The 25,832-nt window shown below is 37.8% G+C and overlaps 1 protein-coding gene across 1 annotated transcript; it reads left to right on the top strand.

The window, feature by feature from the left end:
• Positions 1-17,061: 17,061 nt before the first annotated feature.
• Positions 17,062-23,579, top strand: LOC127983367 (homeobox protein SIX4-like). Its single transcript, XM_052585548.1, has 3 exons — positions 17,062-17,795; positions 19,551-20,188; positions 22,673-23,579. Exons 1-3 carry the CDS (start codon positions 17,062-17,064, stop codon positions 23,146-23,148), a joined length of 1,848 nt encoding a protein of 615 aa, XP_052441508.1. The 3' UTR covers positions 23,149-23,579.
• The last annotated feature ends 2,253 nt before the right edge of the window (positions 23,580-25,832 follow it).

Genomic DNA, 25,832 nt, shown 5'->3' with positions numbered 1-25,832 from the left:
TCACTGTGTCTCATGCAGGCACACATCTAAATGAGAAAAAGACTGACTGACCTATTATTTGTTGTGCTTTTGAAAGATCAATCAATGTGCTTGACTGTATATAGGCTCGATTTTTGGCTGATTTACAGTTTGGTTAAGGTGACCTTAGTTGCCGCAAGTCAGAGATTCTGCAGATTTGAATTGACTTACTATTTAGATTCATATTTGTCAGTTACATTTTGTATTTGTGCTCCACCCATACCAAAAGTTGTAAAAAAAATGAATTAATAAAAAGTGACTCTGAGCAATATAAATAGATGAATGATTCAACGACTCAGTGATAAACACAGAGGCCCTGTCCCACAATTCATGTGCACTTACAGACAGCGTTGTTGAAGCCATCTTCTTTTGTTTGATGTCACTGTCACTGCCGTGTGTGTATCCGGACACAAAATGTCACAATACACGATGGTAAAAGTGTGATTTATGTCTATACTGCACTTAAAAAATAGGAATACTCCACGTCTTAATTTGATTTTTGTTTAATTCAAGTATGACTTAGGCAAGATTATGGTAATCAAAAATCTTTTTATATGGTAGATTTTTAATCAGAGTATTGTCTTAAACATGTAAACTAATGTCCACTAAGGCTCTTATTGCTATTTGGGACAGAGCTAGACTCGTTTAATTCCTGAAGGAATCAGTTGAGTCAGTGACTCAGTTTGTCACCACCTACTGGTGTAATGATGCACAGAAAAAGTCACAGAAAAATCTGAAATGAATACATTCTAAAAATATAAGTAAATACAAAATGCAGTTTTCAAATAATATTTTCATTTATTAAGAGAAAAAAGCTGTCCAAACCTGCCTGGCACTATATGAAAAAGTAATTGCTAAATCTAATAACTGGTTGTGCCACCCTTTGCAGCAACAACTGCAATCAAGCATTTACTATAACTGGAAGAGAGTCTTTCACGTCACAGTTTTTTCACGTCACAATTGTTTTAATTTAGCCACATTGGAGAGTTTGAGCATGCATGTACTGTTTAAGGTCATGCCACAGCATCTCAGTTGGATTTAAGTCTGGACTTTGACTTGGCCACTCCAAAACTTTAATTTAGATTTTCTTGAGGCATTCAGAGGTGGACTTGTTGGTGTGTTTTGGATCACTGGCCTGCTGCATAGCCCAAGTGAGCTTGAGGTCACAAACTGATGGCCGGACACTCTCCTTCAGGATTTTCTGATAGAGTGCAGAATTCATGGGTCCATCAATTATGGCAAGTCACCCAGGTCCTGAAGCTGCAAAACAGCTGCAGTCCATCAAACTACCACCACCATGTTTAACTGTTGGTATGATCTTTTTATGAAATGCTATGTTGGTTTTACGGGAGATGTAACAGGATACACATTCCAAAAAGTCCAACTAATCAAGATAATCAAGATATTTTTTGGCAAATGTGAGATGAGCCTTTGTGTTCTCTTTGGTCAGCAATGGCTTTTGGCTCAGAACTCTCAAGTTCCAAGCCTTGCCTTTTTAATTTACTTGCATTATCTTTGTCAGTGTAATAGTAAAATTGTTTTGATGATCTGAATCTTTTAAATATAACAAATATGAAAAATCAAAAACAAAAAACAAAAAAACGGAAGGGGGCAAAAACCTTTTCATGACACTATATGTATTTTTTATTTATACTGCATGCAGAACCAGAAAAGTATCTGAGAGCTGTGTTGGCTCCACTGTGAAGGATGAGTGGCACACCTGCTGAGTAATCTGTCATTACAGCTGGGGGACAAATCTCAGCTGCCCACACCAATCATCTTCTCCTCTGCCCACCCCTGAACACCCCCAACATTCCTCACACAGCTCTGCTTTCAGACCACTCTGTGTACGTGTGTTTGTGTGTGTGTATGTGTGTCACAACACAAGAGTATGCTGTTGTTTATGTGGCCATGTTGAGTTTAGATTAGGGACTTAAAGTGAGAGCTGACATAAAGACAATACATATATGGGTATAAAACCAACATAATAATTGTAGAAAAAGTAAAGAAGAAAATGTATCTGATAAAAATACAATAATATTGTTAAATACAGCAATATTATCACTTTTTAAAAATGTTTTCTTTTTAAAATATTTTTTAATATAATTTATTCTTGTGATGAAATCTTCATTGTCACACGATCCTTCAAAAATCATTCTAATATGCTGATTTGCTGCTCAATAAACATTTGTTATCATTATAAATGTTGAAACAGTTGTGCTGCTTAATATTTATGTGGAGGCAGTGAAATGTATATATATATATATATAAACATTAATCATAGTGTGATGTGATATGTTTGGCAGAGACATACAAGGTGAATGAAACCCTTATCCTAAAGGACTGCATGTCGACTCAAGTTTGCTGTGCCTATAGGCACTGACTTGACAACTGGTAGATGGAGAGAATAATCGTCTTTACATCAAGACAAATTCAAAACCCAGCAGCTGTGCTGGAACTACCTTGGATTTTGTAACTTAAACGTGGTACCTGACAGTACAACTGAAATAACTGTCTCTGGCTTATAAATAATATAGATAAATAATGTTCCCTAACCTAGCATAATGTGATGTTTCCAGGCATGCAAATCAAAAAATATGAAACATTGTTTTTTAATATGCAGTTATGCAGATCAGGAGATTGGACCAATTATATTTTATGAGGGCATTTATAAAGGAGGGGCTTTCAGACATGGTTTTCTACTGATAGTTTTCTTTATTATATCACTGAATGTTACCAAAGCCATATCATATAGAGCAAGTAATGGCTAAAAGGAGATCACATGATCACTGACTTCACTGGTAGCTGGCTCTCATCGAAAAATAAATAATTCCTGTTGCTTTTTCAAGACAAATTGCTGTCAATGCGAACACCTACTCTTTAAGAATCAGTAGCTTTGAGCTTGTGATGCTTTGGTGTGAAACTTGATCTAGGAGTTCCCAGCTGTGTTGAGTGCTGGGAGGGAAAAAAAACTGAAAGGGACTTTATTCTAGAGGGAAACGGATGAAAGCATTGAGGTTACTTTACTCAATGGTCGGCAAAAATAGGAAAAGAGGGTCTGAACAGGCAAAAAAGGTGCAATAAATTTGTATGATTTCTGTTCCAACACTTGGCGTCTCCATACACAATGTTCTATGAACATTTACAACCCAGTAGACTGAGATCGCGTTTTGTTAATATTAAGAAGCCTCACGAAAGAAAACATGGTCTAATCATGTGACTTATATATCCTATGGGTCCTAAAGAGAGAGTTGAGCTACTTGAGGCTCCCTCTGTTAGTGAAGCAAGGGCGTTAGCTAAACTAATAAACATTAAATTATTAATCATGACCTTTTCTAGCCACTCAGATTCCCAAAGGTCTATAAGGAGGCTGGACGGAGGCTAAACTTCCTGTTTTGTCATCATGCTGCTTGGAGAGAGGGTGGGTGTGCACTAAGCACTCATCACTGCTGTCCTTCTCTTCTTCCTCTGACGATGACAGATGATTTCCCGACAACTGCTCCTTGGTAAAAATAAATGAACAGGAAATCTGTGTATCACACCAATTAAACCCAAAAGGGGAAAATGTCTTTGGAATGTTTTCCTGATTGACAGTTAGTGCAGAGAAATCTGCATTTCCCTGAGATGAAGTCAGTTTCTTATGCTATGCCAACAGCAACAACACCAAGATCGCTTGCTGTTTCTTTTTTCTTTCTTTCTCCCTCTCTTTCTCAATTACTCACTGGCTGTCAGTGCTTGAGGTTTAATTCGGGTTTGAGGAACTGCACAAACTCTCACAATCCCCCTGTGTGTTTTTTTTTTGTTTCTCCCTTAATACACCGCATGGTGCCTACTGCCAAGATATGTGTTAGGAAAACATTCACTCACGCTGCGAAAATCAGATCTCAGCAAATCAGAATATATGAGTCAGAGAGCACTTAGATACATTTTGCACCATTTATCAATGTGAATAAATTGCATATGACTATATAAACATAATGGCTTTCCACTTCTAAGGTAGGCTCAAAACTATGAGGATCAATCCTGATCTTCAGCAGTGACTCATCTATTGACTATTATTATTTGAACTGATCTGATTGACATTTTACATTTAGATTACCTTTATCATTTGCATCTATTCAGGAAGAAAACATTAAATTGATTAAAAGGCAAGGCAAGTTTATTTATAATCCACATTTTGTATACAATGGTAATTCAAAGTGCTTTACATAAAATAAAAGAAAAAATAATAATAATAACTTAAATAAAACAAAGAAAATAAAACATTTGAAGATGATTTAAAATTTGATTTAAAATGAATTTAAGATAGTTAAAATAAAGAATGATTATACATACATAAAATACAGTGCAATCAGGTCGGACATCGCACAGTGCTCATTCAATAAATGAACAGCTAAACAGATGAGTTTTGAGTCTACATTTGAATGTGACTAATGTTTTAGCACATCTGATCTCTTCTGGAAGATGTTTCCAACTGCGGGCAGCTAAATGGCTAAAAGCAGATTCCCTTTGTTTTCTTGGGAAGGCCGGTGAGGAGCCCATTACAATAGTCCATTATGCTGGTGATAAAAGCATGAACTAGTTTCCCCAAGTCTTGACTGGGAATAAAACATCTAATTCTTGCAATGTCTTTGAGATGATAGTATGCTGATATTATTACTTTGACAATACTACTGAAACTAAGGTCTGTCTCCAGAATCACACGGTTTTCTTTTATATTTCTTATATTGTATGTTTTAATTTAAATTTTAGTTAAGGTATTAGTAATATTGTTGCCAAATATCAGATAAAATTTATATATTTTTATAGTTTCAACCTTGTATTCATCAAATAATTCTGAAAAAGGCTAGGTAGGTAACATTAAAGGTAAATTTAGGTAGCATTCATGTTATTAATTATTATTATTAATATTTATTATTGTTATAATATTATTAATATTATTATTAATATTACATTAATATTATCAACCCAAAATGTTTGAACAGTAGTGCATGCATAAGTGTTGTAAAAGAGAAACAAAAATGTGACTCTTCCAATAGGAAACGTCAACACTGTTGTACTGTTGATTCTAATTTTAGGAGGTACAAGCAAGTTAATAATATATATATATATATATATATATATATATATATATATATATATATATATATATATATATATATATATATATATATATATATTAAACTAAGCACAAACTTTTTACTTTTTGACTGCTTGAAGGACAAGTGTTGTCCCTCTATAATAAACAAAAAGTTGAGTAATGGCAGCTGGCCTGGCCACATCCACGGTTCAAGTTCCATATTCATACTGTAATATGCTGGGTGATTTATGATGAGCCGATGTAGGTCTCCTGCAGCTGGCTTATAAAACCTCACAGCAAAAAAACATGCCGAAGTAAAGTAAAGAGTGAGTCTGTGAATGTGTGTGTGTGTTTGTGTGTGTGTGTGTGTGTGTGTGTGTGTGTGAGAGAGAGAGTGTGTGAGAGAGAGGGAGAGAGAATGAGAGAGGCTAAAGTAGTAACAGCAGAGATAATGGCAAATAATGGCAAGAGCACACTCAGTCCCCAGATCTCTGATGACCATTTCTCATACTTCTAGAGATTAATATTGATCACAGACAAATGAGCAGGCCAGATTAAGGTTGTCATGAGGACATAGTTGGAAAAAATAGAATGCATGAGGAACAATGACTTTACAAGAGAAATTCTTTGAGCACATTGTTGTGTAAGTCATGTTCGGTCATGTATTTGGGGTTGACTGCATTAGCCGTTAAATGCTGCAGCAACTATTTTTACCCCAAAAAATGGCACATACACCTGTAGAAAAAAATCTTAAAGGTGCATTTTCTAATTTCCACAACATGACCAATACCAAATGGCATTGTGAAAATAACTAATAACTTTGCATATTTTCTAAAGAAAATGCAAGTCATGCCAAAGGCACTGTCAGGGTGTTATGGGAGAGTTATGGCTTGGTGTTTTTGTGGGTGTTTCAGGCAAAATTTGTACAAACACTTAAAATAGTAGGATGAATTAGTTTTATGTAACAGGGTAACTCCAAAAGTATGATTAATAGTATTCAATTTATTTATCTTTATTTTTCCAGAAATGTCCCATTGAGAATAAAATAATTTTTTTTCTCTTTTTCCAGGGAGTCCTGGCCAAGATGATAGTACAAATAAAGAGTTTCACATTTAAAAGGTTACAATACACAGAACAGAATTACAAACAAAGCAAAACAATAATCATAAAAACAGCCACAAGGTCCATTCATTACATTCTGCAATTATATATATATATATATATATATATATATATATATATTAGTGGTGGGCATAGATTAATTTTTTTAATCTAGATTAATCTCACTGTGATCTTGAAATTAATCTAGATTAAACGCCTGTTTTACACCAATTTTTAAGTTTTTTTCAGGTGTGTAGGTGTCAAGGTACAGAAAGCAAATAATTAAATGTAAAATAGCACTGGATAGTCTTCGGTGTAAAAATTATACAATTTAAAAAAATTATACAATCAAACCTACATTTATTCAGACACCTTTAACATTTCTCACATTATTACAGTTTTGCTATATATATCAAAAATTATATCTGGTGTCTGAATAATTTTTGGTTTGACTGTTAAAACTACAAAGTAATTCAGTGAAAAGAACAGTGAGAGATTTTCATTTTCATTTTCTTGGATTAACATTACAGCAGCCAGTCGCTAAATTAGGCGCTGCCACTTTAAGAGACGACGAATGCATCCAATATAATACACATCCCATTTTTTCCCTCAATTGTTTACTTTCACTTAAGAAATAACTGACGTTTTTTTCGAGCATAATTTCCAAGGTGGATATTTTGACATATTTTGTATGTATTTGTCGGCACAAGAACAAAAATAAGCAAATTCAATGTTCAAGTGTTTTGAGACGCCTTTCTCTTTGCAGAAGAGAGCTCGGTTCAGTGTCGCTGTCCATGATACGCAGCTCTCTGTCTCTCTCTCCGCACCGAACACAGCGCGCGAGTAACCAGCTACTCTGTTCAGCTTTTCCACGTCTTGTGTTTGGATGCTTTAATGTTTAAATCGACAAGCGGTAAGGCGTAAAAACATGTGAAAAAGATAAGCTTTTGTGACGATGGGCAACAGTGGCCCGTCAACTGTCCTGAGCATCTTTTTAGGCTCGCCTCAGCCAGTCGGTTATATAAAATATCAAAGTGAAAGTCATCATAGCTCGACCCAGCTCCCAACCCACCTTTGAGAATAAATTAAAGAGCCACACAGATGGGAAATCAAAAATTACCTGTATTAAAGTGTATGATGTAGCTGTCCATCAGTGTAAACAATGTGCAAATAATTAAACCAAAAAGATTTATAAAGATTTATAAAGTTATTGGCTTCTAAAGTAAGGAGTCGACTCTGAATCGCTGAAACGAGTCGTTATAGATTTCAAATCTTTTGTCCATCTCTATGTACGTCACTAGGAACACTTTACATAATAATCTCCGCCTACCGTGTTGGGAGAAACGGAACTCTGACCTGCCCCACCCCCCACACAGACGCTCTGGTTGGTGTGAGAGCATCACGTCGAAGAGACAGTGTGTTTTTAATTGTAAAAGGCAAGTTTGTTTTATTTTCACTGCCAAAGAATGAAGATCAGAAGAACCAATGGCTAAAATTCATTTTTACCACAATACCAGAGCAGTACAACAAATCCCTTTTGTTGTGTTCACAAAATTTCACTCATGACTGCTTTTCTAATCTCGGTACAAGGCGGGATTTACAAAGCGTTTGGCCATAAAAGAGGGCTCATTACCAACTTTATTTAGACCAACAAGCATCTCCGAATCACAACGCGAAGTATGATTATGAAGATTATGAAAAGATGCTAACGCATTGTTTACCATGAAGTTGTGTGCGGAACAACCAATCAAAACTAACTATGTCAGTTAATCAATCAGAACACAGTATTCTACCGAAAGGTGGGGTTTAAGGAAACTGAATCTTTTGAACAGCTTTGCGGGAACCGTTTGGGGATCTCTGAGAATTGAGGTAATTTTAAAATGATATTTTGACAAAATGACAATGTTTTTTAACCTTGGATGGATTTAAACCTATTGTACAGGACTTAAAAACAGTGATAGGAAGCTTAGAATTTTCATCTTACTGGCTCTTTAAAGGGGGGGGGGGGGATGAAATGCTCATTTTCACTCAATCTCCTGTTAATCTTGAGTACCTATAGAGAAGTACTGCATCCTTCATAACACCAAAAAGTCTTTAGTTTTATTATATTTATAAGAGAAAGATAGTCTGTACTGATTTTTCCCGGAAAAACACGACCGGCTGGAGGCGTGACGTGTGGGCGGAGCTAAAGAATCATTTTATTTTTTTATTTTTTCAAAGAAGGAATTGCTTCTTATTGAATATTAATCTGAAAATCATTCAACAACCAAGGAGCAATGTACAAAAAAGTTGATTTTCTATGTTCTGAATACATAGCAGGCACTTATAATTTCATCCCAATTGAAGATCTATTTGAATAATTATTTCTACGCAAGCATAAAAGACTAGTAATATACTTTGGAAGCATACCCCGCAATGCCTTTACAGTAAACAACAACAACATAAAGTGTAAAGTTCTTTTTTTTTTTCACCAAACAATCAGTATGAACATCAAATGCCAACTTCTCATCAAGCCATATCCCTAAATATTTATAAGCAGTTACACTGATGATTTCGTTTGCTAAAGGGGTCCTATTATGCTCTTTTACAAAGTCTTGATTTTGTTTTGGGGGTGTACTAGAACAGTTTTCATGTTTCTCCAACATAGTGATAACACTAGCTGCCTTCTCTAGTGCAGCTCAACCAAGTCTCGTCCCATTCGTGGATATTTGTGACATCACAAATCCTGGAAAACGAGTCATTCGTTTTAATTTTTGAAAAGTGATTTCTGTTCAGTAAAATATCTCATTTTTGAAGTGGACTTTGAGCTTTGTAACTTTGCAGCTCTTTTTATGCTTAAACAGCAAAATTACAGACTAACTACAGTTGAAAAAGTGAAAAAGCATAATAGGACTCCTTTAAGGGAAAAACACTGTCCAAACCTACCTGACACAATGTGAAAAATGATTTGCCCCCTCCTGTTAAATCATGAAAGAACTGTGATTAACCACATTATTTTAGAAAGCTGAGTTAAATTTCACTAGCCATACCAAGGCATGATCACTGCCAGACCTGTTGAATCAAGAGATCACTTAAATAGAACCTGTCTGACAAAGTGAAGCATGCTTAAAGAGCAACACATCATGCTGCGATTGAAAGAAATTTACGAACAGATGAGAAACACAATAGTTGTATCAGTCTGGAAAGGATTATAAAGCCATTTCTAATGTCGCTTTTCCACTGCGTGGTACAACTCGGCTCATCATGGCTCAGTATGACATGATATGGCATGGCTCGGCTCGGTTTGCATTTCCACTGCAGTTTAGTATCGTTTTAGAGTGAGTGGGATTATTCATATGTCGTTAGTTGTGCCACCCCTACTGCTGTGTCTCCTTAAAAACTTTATAATTCCGTATTTGCCCATCGAGCTCTTGCTAGACTCATATCGCCCTCCTGCTGTTAACGAGAGGAACGTCTTTACTTCCTCAACAGACAACATTTTTTGTTTGTTAAAAAAAAGGTGCGCTCGTTCATAACAGTTGCGTTCGATCTTCGCTGGCTGTGCTGTGTGTCTTTTGTGTCCTGTGCCACAAGTTCAATGATGCAGGTTGTGATGATTCTCTTTGGCCAATCAGTGATCAGCAGAGTTTACACGTCGCGTTTTGTTAACGGTACGGTTCAAATGGTTCAAACCAACCACAGTTGAAAAAAATCATGGTTCCCACAAAAATATTAATCAGCGCAACAGTTTTCAACATTGATACGTCACAAGAAAATTGGAGACTACTTTAAAAAAACAAAAATTTGTTTTTTAATCTACCAACCCTAAACCTTCAAATGAAACGATATAGCCTACATTCTCTTTAAATGAATCATCAGCTGCTGATTTGTTGTTAACAATGGCTGAATTCACAGATGGTACCAAAAGTCAAATGAAGCAGAACTCTCCTTTAGTCAATATTATCACCGTAGGAGGTTCTGTCAAACAGCACGCCTGCTTTGCTTATGTAAACATGTAGCAGACAGGTGAAGAGTACGCATCTTCATGGGGAGCAGGCACTCATCCATATCTACCTTTAATGTGGGTTTGATCATTATGTGATGGACAGGGATTTAAGACAGATGTGTTTGTCGTCCCTTCAAAGATCAACCTGAAATACAAGTCTGATATGTGACGTTATTTAAAGCTATTTATGATGATGTGCCTGTTTAATAGGATTAAAATAATCTTATTCATCTTTTTCCCACATCATAACAACCAAATACCTCATTTGCAAAATGAGAGGCATGGATTATTTCAAATTTGAGTTCTTTTCTCCAAGTGAGAAGACGGAAGCCAAGAAAAACACATTTTCTCAAGCATTTCTTTAACAATAATGGCTGATAATTACATGCTTGATGGGGAGATGGAGGATTAAATACCTGTGAAAGGTGGAAAGATGCCAGAGGGTGAGATATATCAACAATTCAGTGAAGGGAGCCAACTATGCCAAGAGCTAAAACCCTGACGGAGCAGACTTCACACCTGCAAGCGCTCCGCAGCAGCCCCTATGCAAACCCTGCAAGCTCAGGGAGAATGAGATAGTCAACAGCTGATAAGATAAGACAACAAGCCATTTCCCACAATGATGGGGCAAGAAAGAAAGCTACTGTGTGAGGTTATCAGATGGTTAATAATATTGACAGGTCGTCCCTCATCAATATACTGAACTATTCACTTTTGTTGCTTCCACTTCGTTCACTTTATCTTTTTTATTTTTTAAAGACTGGATTTCAGCAAAGCATTATATCTTCAAACAACCCCTAAGACAAAGTCCACTGCTTAAGCTCCCTCACTGAGCAACACTGTTCAGAAATAATAATAATAAAAAAACTCAGAGTGGCTGTTATCCATTGTGAGGCTGTATGTGCACAGACTTTGTTTTTGTGTGTGTGTGAGTGGTAGCAAACTTGACATTTATTCACATATCCAATAACAATGACCATGAAGTAAAGTATCTAATCAAAAATGTAAAATGAAGTATCTAATTAATTCTCTTCGTTATTATTATTATTACTTTATTACTACTAGAAGCAGTAATACTATTCATAATAATATCATTCACTAATGTTTTTTTCCAGAACAATTCAGAGAAAGCATAACTTAAAATAAATACTATTAACTATAACATAATATAATTAATATATAATTAATACATTTAATTAATAAACAGCACTGTAGAGCAAAAAATTGGCTATAAGTCATGTAAGTAAGACTGTGGTCGGTATTTGGGTATTGATTTTTTCAGCCGTAAACGTCTGAGTGTAAGTATGTGTGTGTGTGTGTGTGTGTGTGTGTGTGTGTGTGTGTGTGTGTGACCCTCCTCTGTTGTTGACAGTACACAAGGTTAAGACACACCCTGGACAGAGAGGCCTGGGAATGGGAGTTTTGTTGGCAATACAAAATACTGCACAGTCATCACAGATGACACCCAACAAAACACAAGTGACATATTTGACATGTTAACGTTTTAGCTATATTTGTTGCTATTAGTTACGTCATTGTATTAGACAGTGAATTTATGTCATATATCATTACAGTGTTCACAGGTATAATCTTAACATCTTATCTGCGGCTGTTCATATTCATTGGTGGAATCTGATATGGCTGAACACTATAGGACTGATTAGGTGATTTTCCCTTTCACTGACTCACAACAGTACTTTTTGTGTGACCTCTAAATTCACACCTTTCTGTTTGCAGATAAGACAGTTGAAATTGCATTTAATTATCTTTATTAAGAGACAATAAGTGATGACAGATGACAGGACCCTTGCCAAATGTTAGCAAGGCTCTTAACTTGACATACGGAGTGCAAGATTAGCTGTTGATGATTAGCTGCAACAACCTAAAAGGCAATATGACTGAAACAAAAAACAAAAAGCACATTCTTCAGGGCTATGATTTGTTCCACTGTCAATCATTCTTAGAAGACTGAAGGCAGTTTTTACCCTCCAGCAAAAAGTGACAACTAGATTAAACACATGTATGCCTGCCGCAAAGGCCTAGAGGTAAGAACATTAATCTGATGGTATTTACTGATAGAGGTTTCCTGCAGTATTTGACAAGACACTTATTTCTTTAGAAATGCATTTAAGTGGTGGAAAATGTAACGCCTACAAAGCGCCTACGCAATATATTTGATACCAATCTGTCAGCCACGGTGGTCATCATTACCTTGACAACATGATAAAGGTGAAGGAAGCCTCTGAGAGACAGGTTCCGTTGACCTTAAATGAGTGTGTTTACCCTTGTGGCATTCCAAGTTTCTGTTTATTTCCTTGTCTGTCAGAACTACCCATTGAACAGGTCCTGAGCTCACAGAGACACACACACTAATGCAAACATGATCGTGTTAATGCACATACCACGCACACCCTTAAACCCATTCACACCATGGATGATAACTATATTAGCATCCGTAATAACGGACAATATCTTTCTATTTATTATAAGTGTGCCGCAGTTTTGTAGTCTGCCACTTTAAAAGCTCGAGCTGGATTCTGATTGGCTGTCAATGTATTTATTGTTTATCAGCTGAAAAAAAAATTGTTCCAATGATATTGCAACTGTGTCCCTACCATTATGGCCATGGGATTGCCAAAAATCATAGAATTCAAGCATGTTCACACCAAGAACGATGACCAAAAAGACAACTATATAAGCGTATACATCATGATAATGTAATATAATAACTAAAATGTAACAATAACAATATTAGCATGCACAAAAACTAAGTGAAAATGCTCTGTTTATTATAAGTGAGAGTGCAATTACGACATCTGCCAATTGAAATGTGGGGTGAATTCTGATTGGCCTTTTAATGTTTTTATTATTCATCAGCTGGAAAAATAGTTCTTAAACAAAGGCAAGAACTTTAAAAGACAAACTGTGTTATAAGCAGCCTGAAGACACAAACTTTTGAAAATAGGTTGTAAAGTGAACGTTTTTCAAACCGATACTGTTACCGTCTCCATGTAAGCTACGAAAATTCAAATTTGTGAAAATGGTATTGTCATGCTAATTGATTACCTGTTCACGCTATAGATCTTTGTATGTACACAGGTGCGTATTGTTTCTTTTAGAAAGTGACATCGCCATCTACTGGCCTGGCATGCATTATACAGCGTAATTCTTTTGTCATTTTCATGAATATGCATAAACGGGGACTGTGTACATACAATGTAATCATCTGTATGAAATGTTTCAAAAATGCAAAAGAGAATTTTTCTGTTTTAGTGGTGTTGTCATGGAAATGTACCCTGATTTTAACGATATTGTTCCGTCATTTTCACCTTAACTGTGGTGTGGACTTCCCTACTATAATAAAATTAGAAACATAATTAAAACTTACCTTCTTTTGTGTGAACTAGCTTATACTAGTGAATATCCAACGACCATATCAAAGTGTCTGTTGACCATGGCATTCTCATTTAACCTTCGTAACCATCAGGACGCTCAGTTCTTTTTAAGTGAAGTGAGGAAGCTTTAATCATTTCTAGTGAAGTGAGGAAGCTGAACTCTGTTCAAACTGTGAAGCAAGTTAAATTGATCATTTTTAAAGACAAGCATATCTGAAGATGCTGCGCCAAACCTCTGTCAGAAGAAATAAAAAATGCCTGCGCTGGCTCGTTTTGCTTACATTCCATTCTAAACTCAGCATTACAGTCGAATCAAGGGCATTTTATCCTACGTTTAGCTTGCATTGATCTAAAAGATAACAGCTCACTGCGTGGTGCGAACAAACTGAAAAAAAAATCCCCTTTGAAAGACTAGTAAAACCAGACATGGGGGAAACTAAAAGACGTGCACAAACAGATGCACAAAGAACATAGGCAAACACCCGCTCATACAAATGCACACAGACAGCTCTCTCACAGGCCATCACCTTCAGAAAAACTATAAAAGGACACCTATCCCTCTCCCTCATGTGGTCAATGTTAGACTGTCCATCCTTCCTGAAGAATAGCCCCCATTGTAGCTTGGGCAGGGGCAGGTGCTTAGTGGGAACCCCCCAGGCCACAGGTTTAGATGTATTGGGAACATATGGAGGGAAGGGTGGAGGTTGCAAAGAGGTTGGGGTGGGTTGCTTCTGTGCAGTTGCAGTGCCACAAAGGATTCATTCATGGCCTTAGTGTCACACATGTGGAGATGCCACAAGCAATGAAACAGACAGCGTGTGGTGAACATATTTTAGAGAAATAGGGATCCACTCTTTATACCTTGACATCAAGCACATAAAAAGTTATTAATCTGATGATGAAACTAATTATCTAAACCCCCTAAAGAGCTTGGACATTTTGATTAGTCTGGTATAAATAATTTAAATGAAAGCAAATAATAAATAAAAAAATTAAATAAAATAAACCAACTACACATTTTGATCAATCTGATATATATAAAAAATGAATAAAATTAATAAATGCAATAATAAGAAATATATATACAAAATAATAGTATTACCAATGTAAGTAAATAAATATATGATAAATATAAAGTAAAAATTGCAATACAAATATGTATTAAAATGAATGAATGAATGAACAAATTAATGAATGATCAAACATTTTAGAGAAAAGATTTTGGGTGTTCCTTTTGTCTGTCTCTCTCTGGTTGGTGTATTTTGGCCAACTGAATGAAGCTTTGTGATGGATTTGGTTGCATGTGTTTTGGATCATCTGCTGAAGCTCAAGGTATATTAAGTATTTAAATTGGCAGGATATTCTCAGCTGAATTCCAACACCCAGCCCCCTATGACAAACTTATCATCCTGCTCTTACACAAGGATTCAACCAGGAAAATCTTCACAAGCCACCCAAGAAGCCAGTGTCCAGAAACTAACAATAGGAGCGTTCAAAAGCATTGAAAAGCATGTAAAACATAAATCATGTAAAAATTTAGGAGTGTGCACATTTGTGCAGCTCTGGTGACAATGATTGATTGTAATGAAACGCTTAATATCACAACATTTCATCATACCTTGATTAGAGATAATATAATTTTAAAAAGAAATTAGGAAAATTTAAGTTTGCATACAACAAATTTGGACAAAGTGCGAATGATGATGCTTAAAAATATTAGGCAGGACAAAAACAAAAACAAACACTAATTTAGTGTCACTAATGGTTTCTAACAGGCAATTTAGACCGTTTATCTGCTAACAAAAGCCATTCCCAGAACAACAGGCAACACTTCACCTAATCTAAACATGTGAATCTAAGGGATAAAGACAATAATTTGGCCATTTTACAGCTGTGTACTCCTCCCAAGATTGCATAATAGAGGTCTTATCCTGATTTTTGTAACATACAATAACACAGCTTCATGACAGCTTTCATCATTACATAGTCCATTCCTGATAGTCCTGAAGAGAGACATCGTTTACTGCATTTCCCCCGGGACAGTCATGGGCTTCTACAATCACTAACCAGTATAAAGTCTGATACCTACATACCAACATGCCACCATCATACCAAAGAGCATGTGAATGCAGGGCTGTGCCCAGAGCCGCTGCCAGGTATTCTGTTTGTGCTGGGTTTAATTTTAGGGATGCAATCAAGTCAAACTTCCCTCTGCTTTTGTGAGAGGCTTCTGGGGCCTCCTCTCAGCTGTTGTGGTTGCTGGCTCCCATTCAGACCTTTGGTTTCCAGTAAACAGCATGACAAACTGAAAAAAAGAGTGCAATCAAGAGGCAGATTGTCAGTGCCTGTGTGACAAATGGACAGACATAAACAGTTGGAAGAGTCGCTGGGCTACATTTGAGATTCAGGAAATCTGCTTCTTTTACAACCTGCAAAACAATAGATGACTAAACAGCTTTGCATTTAGCGATTATTTCTTTGTTGAAGGTGAAGCGTTCTAGACAACAATGGTTAATCTCTCCAAAAATGTATGTAAACACACATGATGAAATTAAGCAATGAATTAGCTCAGTCGAAATGGCAAATAGAATTGTTGCAGCACATTTTGTTCCAGTCACTGAAACTTCTTTTTTTTTTTTTTTTTTTTTTTTTGCTATATACATCTCAAACTTTGATATACTATTCCCATATGCATCTGCTATAAATTGAAGTATTTTGGAAAAATAATGTTAAATATAAAAATTAAAAAATGCTAAAAATGTAAAAACATTACATTGTGTGTGTGTGTGTGTCTGAGTTACTTATAGGGCTGTGGCAAATAGACAAGCAAAATGGAAAATGTCCCAACCCTCCCCATCTGCTCATGATATTTGTATTTTAAACATATGGATGAAAGCTAGTAAAAGCTGGATGCTTTATATCTCTAAACAAGACAATCTGCTAATTCAGATGTCATTTAATCTTCATGACATGAATTTTACTCTTTCGTATCAACTGTAAATCCTTTATATTTTACATAGCGCCTTAGTCAATAACATCTGGGATGTGATGGTCATGCAATCATCTCATCATTTACCATAGGTATAATTAGTAATTTTAAAAAGTAGAAAAAAAGAAGGCATGTTCTTGAGTGATGACACAGGGAGAGAAACTATTTTGTACACCTGCAAATATGAAATCTCGTGCCTGTATTGTGGACGTGTGGACGTAGTGAAGCCTGCATTACCTTTCGCAGGTACCCGCGTTCCCACTGCACGCTTGATGGACGTTCCCAGCGCAAACATTTGTCTACACATCCCAGTCGCTCCTCCCCGCCGGGGCAGAGCGGCGAATCAAAATGCGCTCAGGGTTTGGACTCCTTTCCAACGTGGGCTGTGGAGTTAAACTTGTGGTGGAACGGGGGACGCCAGATCTTATCCACACCACACACTCGGCCAGATACCTGATCGTGCTTGGATGGAGGGGCGAAACCCGATCGCCTGATGTGCTGCCTGAAACCCAGAGGAGTGACTTATCAGGACGCGCTCAAAATGTCTTCTTCCTCAAGCGAGGTCATAAGTGCCGATGAGATCAAGAGGGAGACTCGTGGGGGTGTCAAACTGTCAGTGCTGGACCCCGCGGAGATGCCGATGGAGAATGCCGAACTTTTGGACTGCTCACCGGCTTCCCTGGCCTTCTCCCCCGAGCAGGTCGCATGCGTCTGCGAAGCGCTGCTGCAGGGTGGGAACGTGGAGCGCCTGGCCAGATTCCTCTGGTCACTGCCGCAGAGTGACCTGCTGCGGGGGAACGAGAGCATCCTGAAAGCGCAAGCGATAGTCGCGTTCCACCAGGCGCGCTACCAAGAGCTCTACTGCATTCTGGAAAACCACAGTTTCAGTCAGCCAAACCACTCGTCTCTGCAGGATATGTGGTACAAGGCGCGCTACATCGAAGCGGAGAAGGCGCGGGGCAGACCGCTGGGTGCCGTGGACAAGTATCGCTTACGCAGGAAATATCCGCTTCCTCGGACTATCTGGGACGGAGAGGAGACCGTGTATTGTTTCAAAGAGAGGTCTAGGAACGCGCTGAAGGAGATGTACAAGCGGAACCGGTACCCATCCCCAGCCGAGAAACGAAATCTGGCCAAAATGACAGGACTTTCTCTGACGCAGGTCAGCAACTGGTTCAAAAACAGGAGGCAGAGAGACAGAAATCCATCCGAGGCGCAGTCAAAAAGGTAAGCCGCAGTTATATTTAAGTCGTTTATCGAGAGCGGAAAGCGTAGGCTATTGTGGAATGCGCGCGAGAGAACGGAGGACACGTTTCACCAATGTTTTGAAATACGAAGCTTTGAGCGCTTCGGTGAGGTGCAGTTTGGAAGAACGTGGAGAGCGTGACGCGATTACTCTTAAAAACGAGGCTTCTTCACTGGTTCTCGGTTCATCAAATATTATTATTCTTATTTAAAGCCATTTGGGCTTCTTAATAGTACTTTAAAATTTAAAATGTGCATTACGCACTGGATTTTTCAGATGAGTCTAGACAATTTTTACAAAAAGTACATTTTTAAGTAGAAAACGCTATTTGAAGAATTGTTTAAAAGTCCTTCTTTTTCACATTTTGAGTTGTTAGTTCAGCTCAAGCCTCTTTTAATGATGTAGACATGCATTTCATAAATCGGCACATTTAATTAAAAGGGCCACATTAATTGGAGAAGCAAAACAAAGACCTGACAAACATTTTAACAGACATGTTGCTGCTTTCAAATACAACCCCAACAGACCTTATGTTTACTTTAGATATGATCAGCCATTACATTACCATAGCCATTGTCTATGTTTGTTTCTGGATTTTAAAGCCATTGTCCCGCCCTGATAATCAGTCAGAGAGATCTGCACTCAATCTCCTGACCTGACCAAAATCCTCTTCGCAGCTTGAGGCATCTGAGGCAGATAAGAAGCAGCTAAGTGTTTGTTAACTTTTGCTTGTAGATTGTTCAGAGTTTCAAACTGCCGTGGAAATAACTTTATGCTCGCAAAATGCTGCTTTTATCATAAATAATAAATCTTGAGACTTGTAAATAAGGCAGGTCAGTCTTTCCGTATGCGTCAAAGAGTAAGCGCTGCTTTGATGTTTCACTGTCAAACCCTGACAAAGATAATTACTCATTGTTTGAACGAAGATGTCCATGAACTCTTTATGGAAGGTTTTTGGACGAGAAAAGACAAACGGCTTGTCGGGTCAATAAGATCTTTGTTTAGATGTGGCTTGGCTGCTCGAGTCACTCTGAACGATGCACCCGCAGCTGTCATAGTCTGTAAAGAGACCAAATGCCTCCAAGAGCTCAGATCCTTTTATCTGATTTTTGACCCCCGGGGGCAAGAGGTCCACTTTAGAAATGATGGCTGAGATATTTACAGAAAATAATTTTAATTTTAGCGGTCTGCTTTTAAAAGCGCGCACGAGGTCGACTTAGTAGTATTTGTTATTGCAATGTGCTTTAAAGTTGGTAAGCTGGTTTATAATCTTTTTTCACTAAAGTGTTTCAACACAAGTGCATATAACGCTACTGATAATGCAGTTAGGGGTATACTTCAGTTCACACTTTCTTTACCGTGAAATTCTGAAGTAGTTTTAATTTTCTGATTATGAGAGAAACAAATAAATAGAGAAATCAATTGGAAAATTAGGCCTACTTCTTTTTTTCTTCTTCTTCTTCTTTTTCACAGGACATGGGTTTACCAGTTTACCAGATAGATTTTCAAATGATTATGGACATTTTAATATTATTTACTGTTAATAAATTTAGTGAAAGTTTTTCAATTAATATGTAGCATAGTGCAACCATTCAAAATGCACAAACTAAACTCATAAGACTGCAAATAATTGATGGATTTGCAGAAAAAAGCAAGCTCTCATGCCAAACATAATTTTAGCATATAAATAAATAAACCTATTGTATTTTTTTTTTTAAACTTGTTCTTTTTTTCAGTGAGTCAGATGGCAATCATAGTACAGAAGATGAGTGCAGTAAAGGCCAGGAGGACTTGTCACCACGTCCCCTCTCTAGCGGCTCTTCTAGTTTAGTCACACACGGAACAGCCCCCCCTACAGTTTACTTGGATGGAGGAACCACAGTCATCCAACAAATTGGAGATGTCAAAATGCCTTCACATGTGGCTGGAGGAATGAATTTTAATGGCGATCTAGCGAATGTGAATGCTCACTACATTAACGGTGGAGCCTACGTTCAGTCACACAGTAGCAATGCTCTCCTGAATGGACTTGGCACCACGAGTGGCCATTTCTTGACCTTTGATCCCCAGAGGGTCTCCCATCACGGTCAGGAGAGGCTGTTAAGTGGGTCTTCTGTGTCTTATGCTCCGTTCTCAATGGGGGTTTCTGAAACTGCCTCTGGAAAGCTGGAGGCCATGCAGACTCTGGTTTCCAATGCTGAAGATGGAGTCATTTCTTCAGTGGTCTCCTTCGCTTCAGCCCCCTCCACTCCATCCACTACCTCAGGAGGCCTTCATCTCAGCAGTTACAGTGTGGTCAGTCTCCCTGGAAGTGAAACCACCATGGGGCTTCCTCCCTTAATGATGCCCCCATCCACAACATCATCCACTCACGGTAGGAGGCCATTTATTAGATATATTGAGACAGTTCACCAAAAGTCTGTCAGAATTCACTAACTTTCATGTTCTTCCAAACCTGTATGACTACTTTCTTCTTCAGAACACAAAAGAAAAGATATTTTGTGTATGTAATACATGTCTTTGGGGTTTAGTGTTGTTTTGGATGCCTTTAACTTACAGATTTGGAACAACATGAGAGTGGGTAATTACTGACCACATTTTTTTTCATTTTTGGGTTATTTCTTTCTGTAAATTGGGTATATTCATAATGTTTTCCTTACACTTCCAGTTCAAAATGGCTGGTTTGAGCCTCTTTGTCGCAAGCATATGTTTTTGAAGATACAATAACACCAATATCTAAAGTAGTCCGAGCACTTCTAGTGAGCTCATGAGAGCCAGAGTAATTACATCATCACTTTGGAGAATACTGTCACTGAACATTTATGTGGTTAAGCTTGCCAAAAGTGACCGCAGAGCTCAGTGCAAAAGAGCAGAGGTTTTGCAAGAAAGCCTTGTGGGTCACGGGCAGTTGAGTGCATTGTGGGTGAAGTTGTGAGAGGCATGTGGGGGTCCAGGTCAACTAGCTAGAGGATCATACCAAACACAGTCTCTCAACACGGTCCCCACCTCCCCTCCATGGCCCTAACAACTCACTAATGGTTCTTTCCATGAATATTTTATGGCCACATCAATAACAGCAAGGCTAGCTGCATTCTGCTCCTCTCTCTCTCGTCTGTTTTATCCTTTAATATGCAGTTTACGAGCCACATAAAAACAAACCCACCCCTGGCTGAACTTTTGATTTAGAAGGAAAACAGTTGAGCCCAAACGATCCAGCAAGAAAAAGATGTTATTAAAATTGTTTAGCCAAAAACCCTGTTTCCTTGTGCCCATAATTTTCAAGGCATTTCAATAAAACATGTCTTCATAAAAACACAAAGTTTGATCTCCAGTGCCTCACAAATACAAAGAAACAATAGAAATTTCCTTGCAGCACCACTTTGTCTATGAAGTCAAAACTTGTGAGATATGGTTTCAGATTATTCTTCTGCATAGTCGTCCAAATGACAAAACAGGACTGAGTAAACCTTATAAGTCAGATGGAAAGAAAATATAATCCTGACCCCCTCTATACAACAACCCCCTCCCACAAGCAATGTCTGCGGGAAGCTAAAGAAGACTTGTAGAAAACTTGGTTCTAGTTTCAGAAAGTGAGCCAGTATGAAGTGGGGGCGAAGGGGTTTGGGCACTGTGATTATTTATCAGACATTTGTGCAAGCCTAATGGAAGAAAAGTGGCTGGCCGAAAGCCAAAAGCTGTCACTGCAAGAGACATGTGCCAAGAACCACATTCTAGAGTTACAAGGAAATCATAGCAAGTCCAACCGCAAACAGAAAATGAAAAAGGTGTTTCATTTAACAGTTCACGAGAAAAGTTGTGAAGAAAAGAAAGCAAGAGAGGTACAAAGAGATATTGACCAAAAGAATGAAATAAAAGAAACGGAGAGGGACAGAAGCAAACCTCTTGAGATAACAATGAAGAAGTCCTATTTGGATAAACAGATCACACCTCTGTCCTTTCTCTCTCATCCATTCTTAGTTGAGTTGTTACAAGCGGCTATTGCCAACTAAAAGAAAAGAACATTGTATTCAACTGGGAAGGGTTGATGTCCCGGCCAAAGTGTTTAGGGTTACCTTGAAGTACAGCACTATACGCGAGCTGCTCCATAGTTTTTCTTGGAGTCGGTTTGAACTTGATGTTTTTTAGTTTTAGGCAATGAATTAAAAAGGAAATTCTCTGCTTTATAATGATTTCATTATTATGTTTCATTAGCTACCCCCTTTGTGAGAATATAGCCTCCAAAGAATATAAACTAAACTTTTTGACAGAATTAGATGTATTCAGACATAAAATATTTAATTCATCAAAGAGGTGTTATGTAAAATATAATGCATTTGTAATATTTAATGATATTTTGCAATATGCTCTTCTCTTAAATATTTTTTTATTTCTAACTACTCGCTATGAACACTTTCCTGAGGTAAACATGTGACACAAACAGTTTTATAGACCTTTTCCGTGGTTGAAACACTGATTGAGTTATTACATGAGAGATTATATATTTCAGTTAAGTTGTTTTAACATATCTTCTGATGTTCATTCATGTTTATTTAGTGCTATAAGTTTTAGTAAAGTGGAAGAGCAGTTTTTGCGAATTTTGCGAACTGACAGAATTTGACATCTGAGACTGTCATAAAGAACATAATGTGCAACTAAAACAATATATATCAAAAGTTCAAGGTTATTTGAAAAAATTAAATGAATTGCTTTCATTGCATTTCTCCACAAACAACTCACTGTAACTTCTAACTATTATTAAGAGTGTGACACATCGCACATATTCAATAATTTCTTAAGCTTACCAGACATGGAGAGCTACCTTTACTAAATTGAATCTTCTTCTTCATCCCCCATACAGGCTCTGCTCCTTTGGGGAACGTGGTCAGTGACTCTCCTCAACACTTGAGCCAAACCCTTCTTTATACCCAAACTGTGAAGCAGGAGCCTTTGGATGTGTCTGGAAGCTACACTTATCCTTCTGAAATGTCCCTGGACCAAGACAGCAACCTGGGCTACACAGCCTCCCTTTTCCTTTCTTCTTCCTCTACCGGTGGTTCACTTCCCCCTACCATCACAGCCACGGTCACCTCTGCCCTCTCGGGCACTGGGGTACACCACACTCTGAATCAAGCTGGACGTGGCATCCAAGAGGACAGTGTAGCCCTGTCTTCAGACTACAGGTCTCAAGATCTTCAGCTGCCCAACAGCCTGCAAGTTGTGTCTAGGGCAGGAGAAGGCCCAGTCAGGGTTGTTTGTGGTGATCTGGACATGGAAGGGAAAGAGCTGGCCAAGCTGCAGACTGTACAGATGGATGATGATGGAAGTGATCTATGATAATATCATTAGCAACGAAGAGCTGCATTTCACTGGTTTTGTCATGCCGCATTGTGCCCTTACGGACCCTGTAAGCACAAAGAATTTTTAAATGAACCCTGATGATGGATATAAAATGCAAACAGTGCCTTCCTGTCCTCAGATATCCCAACTTGCACTAAGAGGGCTGCAGAATGAACCAGGCAATGCACTGAGCACCTGAAGATTATTTACATACACTGTCTTTACTCTCACCAAATGTATGAAAAGACCAGTTAAAAAGCACAAATGTGCTCTGAATCAAAAAATGCAGCTTTGTAGTGATTATTTTGTTTTAACAAGATTTTTTTTTTAAGCACAGATGCCTTTTTTGTTGTTGTTTGTGGTTTTTTGTATTTAAGTTCTTTGAGTGTGATGATGCAAATTTGATAAAGGTTATTTGTTATGTTGGACTTTTAGGTTACAGAATTTTTTATTCAAACTCTCTTTCTACGCATCCCAATATAGACATTTCTTAGTATATAATCTTGACATTAGTGCAACTGTTCACATGTGCCTTCCTCCTGAACTGTTAATATACTAGGAAGCTAGCTTAGAAAACAAGCCATTTGTTTTCAAGAATTCATCAGGAATAACTGAAGTACGAGTGTTTGTTTTTGTTTATTTGTGTGACAACTGTTTTATAATGATTTGGACGTGTTTTTCATTTCCTTTAGCATTAGAAAATCTGTGAGCTTCATAAGGTGCAGTCACATTTACAGTAGTTCGGCGAATTTTCATTAGCAAATTACAGTAACAATTTCAATTCAAATTGGGAATTTTGCATGAGGGAGAAAGATTCCTCACACCGATTTCGCAATAGGTTCAAGTTAGTCATCCAAATTTGTTTACCTAGAGCAAGCTGCTTGGTTTAAAAGTGAATTCTGTATGAGCTGTGCATAATATACAAATTTGCATTTATTCAGCCATGAAATTTTGCTAATGTGACCAAACCTTTACACCAAACATGAGCTCTGTACATACTGCAAGAACCACAAGAAAACTTAAAACGTCAGTCCTGCTTTAAAGAAACCTATTTTTCTAAACCCTTCCACCCTATTAAATATTTATATTTGTACATATATAATGAATGATCCAAGGGTTGTCTATGTCACTGACACCATTGTTTCACATTAGAGTCCTAAGCCTGATAATTCAATAAGTAAAGGGAATGACATCACGTCCAGTGAATCATCTCTTATTGGAAGCACCAGGTAAGTCAGCTATATGTTTTTAACCAATGGCAGGTGTGATGTCTGTCTAAAGGACATCCAAGACTCTATCCATTTAACCAGATCAGGCTACAACTTGGACCCCCTGGATGGCTGGCGGTGATCTCAGACATTAGTAATGCATGGACGAACACATATGCAGCATGGTGGAGATCAAGCTTGTGTTCTCACCAGGGGCATCCTCTGTGATCTCTAGCCAAAGCCTGGCAGCTGAATAAGCCCCTGCTCACTCTTAAAGTGTCATATGGTACCTGTCATGACATTACTCAAAGTAAAGGTCATCCAAAAAGCCAGCGTATATGAGGAGAAGTTACATATCCTTATTAGATTTCCTGAACCGTCCTCACATGATCTGGCAGGAATAGACTTTTGGCTCGAAGTCTATGGCAAAACACAGGCTCATCATTTGGTAGATTATGAAAAGGTGATAAAAGATATATACTCTCTTCTTAGTATTACTAAACAGGGCATTCTCTGTTCTTCCATATCTAGATATTGTAGTGTATAATGCAATAAGACAGCAGGTAATTATATTAATGAGACAGGTATTTATGCAAACTTTGATTGCTTATAAAAGTGTGACAGTAGGAGCCAAAGTCAGTTTACTGGCGTGAGAACATTTCCTTCTCTTGACACACAGTTGTCTACACCAGTCCGTGTGAGTCAGCGCTAATTGAATGGCGCCCAGGTAGGATTTGCTCCCTCGCACAAAGGAGGAGACATAAAAGCACACTGGGTAAAGAATCTATTGTTACCTGCCCAAAGGTGACCCTGTCGCCTAGGGCACCAGATTATCTGATTGCCAGGTATCAGATGACGCCTCCTGGTATACTGAAGGTTAAGAAAGCACTATTGTCTGGGGCTCTAAGCAAAGAACTGGTGGGCGCAAGAAAGAGGGACGTGTGTTTCATGTCCCCTATTTCCCCTTGGCAGACTACATGCGTTTCATGGGAAGCGGTGTTATGTTGCTTTTTTGTATTATTTAAATACAAAATATGTCACTCCATCTCCTTGTAGCGTGAATGGGATGTTTTTTGGGCGTCCTTAAAGCTCTTTTCATCCTTTATAACAAAAGGCGCCGAAGAGAAGAAAACACCTTCCTTTTAATTTGCTCTCCAGTTTCACCAAAAGAATGTAAAGTACAAGGAACGGTCATTCAGTGCGAATGAAGTCAACCAAATATTACATATGAGAAAAGTACATCAAAATCATAATTGTTTTAAATGGTTTAGCAGATATGAAGGACGTAATAATAAGAATAAATAACACCAATAAGACCAAGGAGCTCATTGTGGACTTCAGGAAGAAGAATGGAAGCACGCATGACCCCATCCACATTAACGGGCTGGCTGTTGAACGTGTCTCCAGCTTCAAGTTCCTGGGAACCACCATCTCGGAGGAACTGTCCTGGGCCACAAACACCTCCAGCCTGGT

This window comes from Carassius gibelio, chromosome B20, assembly GCF_023724105.1.
Source record: "Carassius gibelio isolate Cgi1373 ecotype wild population from Czech Republic chromosome B20, carGib1.2-hapl.c, whole genome shotgun sequence".
Taxonomy (NCBI): Eukaryota; Metazoa; Chordata; class Actinopteri; order Cypriniformes; family Cyprinidae; genus Carassius; species Carassius gibelio.
This window is presented reverse-complemented; position numbering and strand designations above follow the sequence as displayed.

Excerpts from the sequence above, each read along its gene's own strand:
- LOC127983367 (XM_052585548.1), top strand. The coding sequence starts at position 17,062 with ATGTGCTGCCTGAAACCCAGAGGAGTGACTTATCAGGACGCGCTCAAA. Across the intron at positions 17,796-19,550 it reads TCCGAGGCGCAGTCAAAAAG|TGAGTCAGATGGCAATCATA; the intron begins GTAAGCCGCAGT and ends TCTTTTTTTCAG. Across the intron at positions 20,189-22,672 it reads CACAACATCATCCACTCACG|GCTCTGCTCCTTTGGGGAAC; the intron begins GTAGGAGGCCAT and ends TCCCCCATACAG.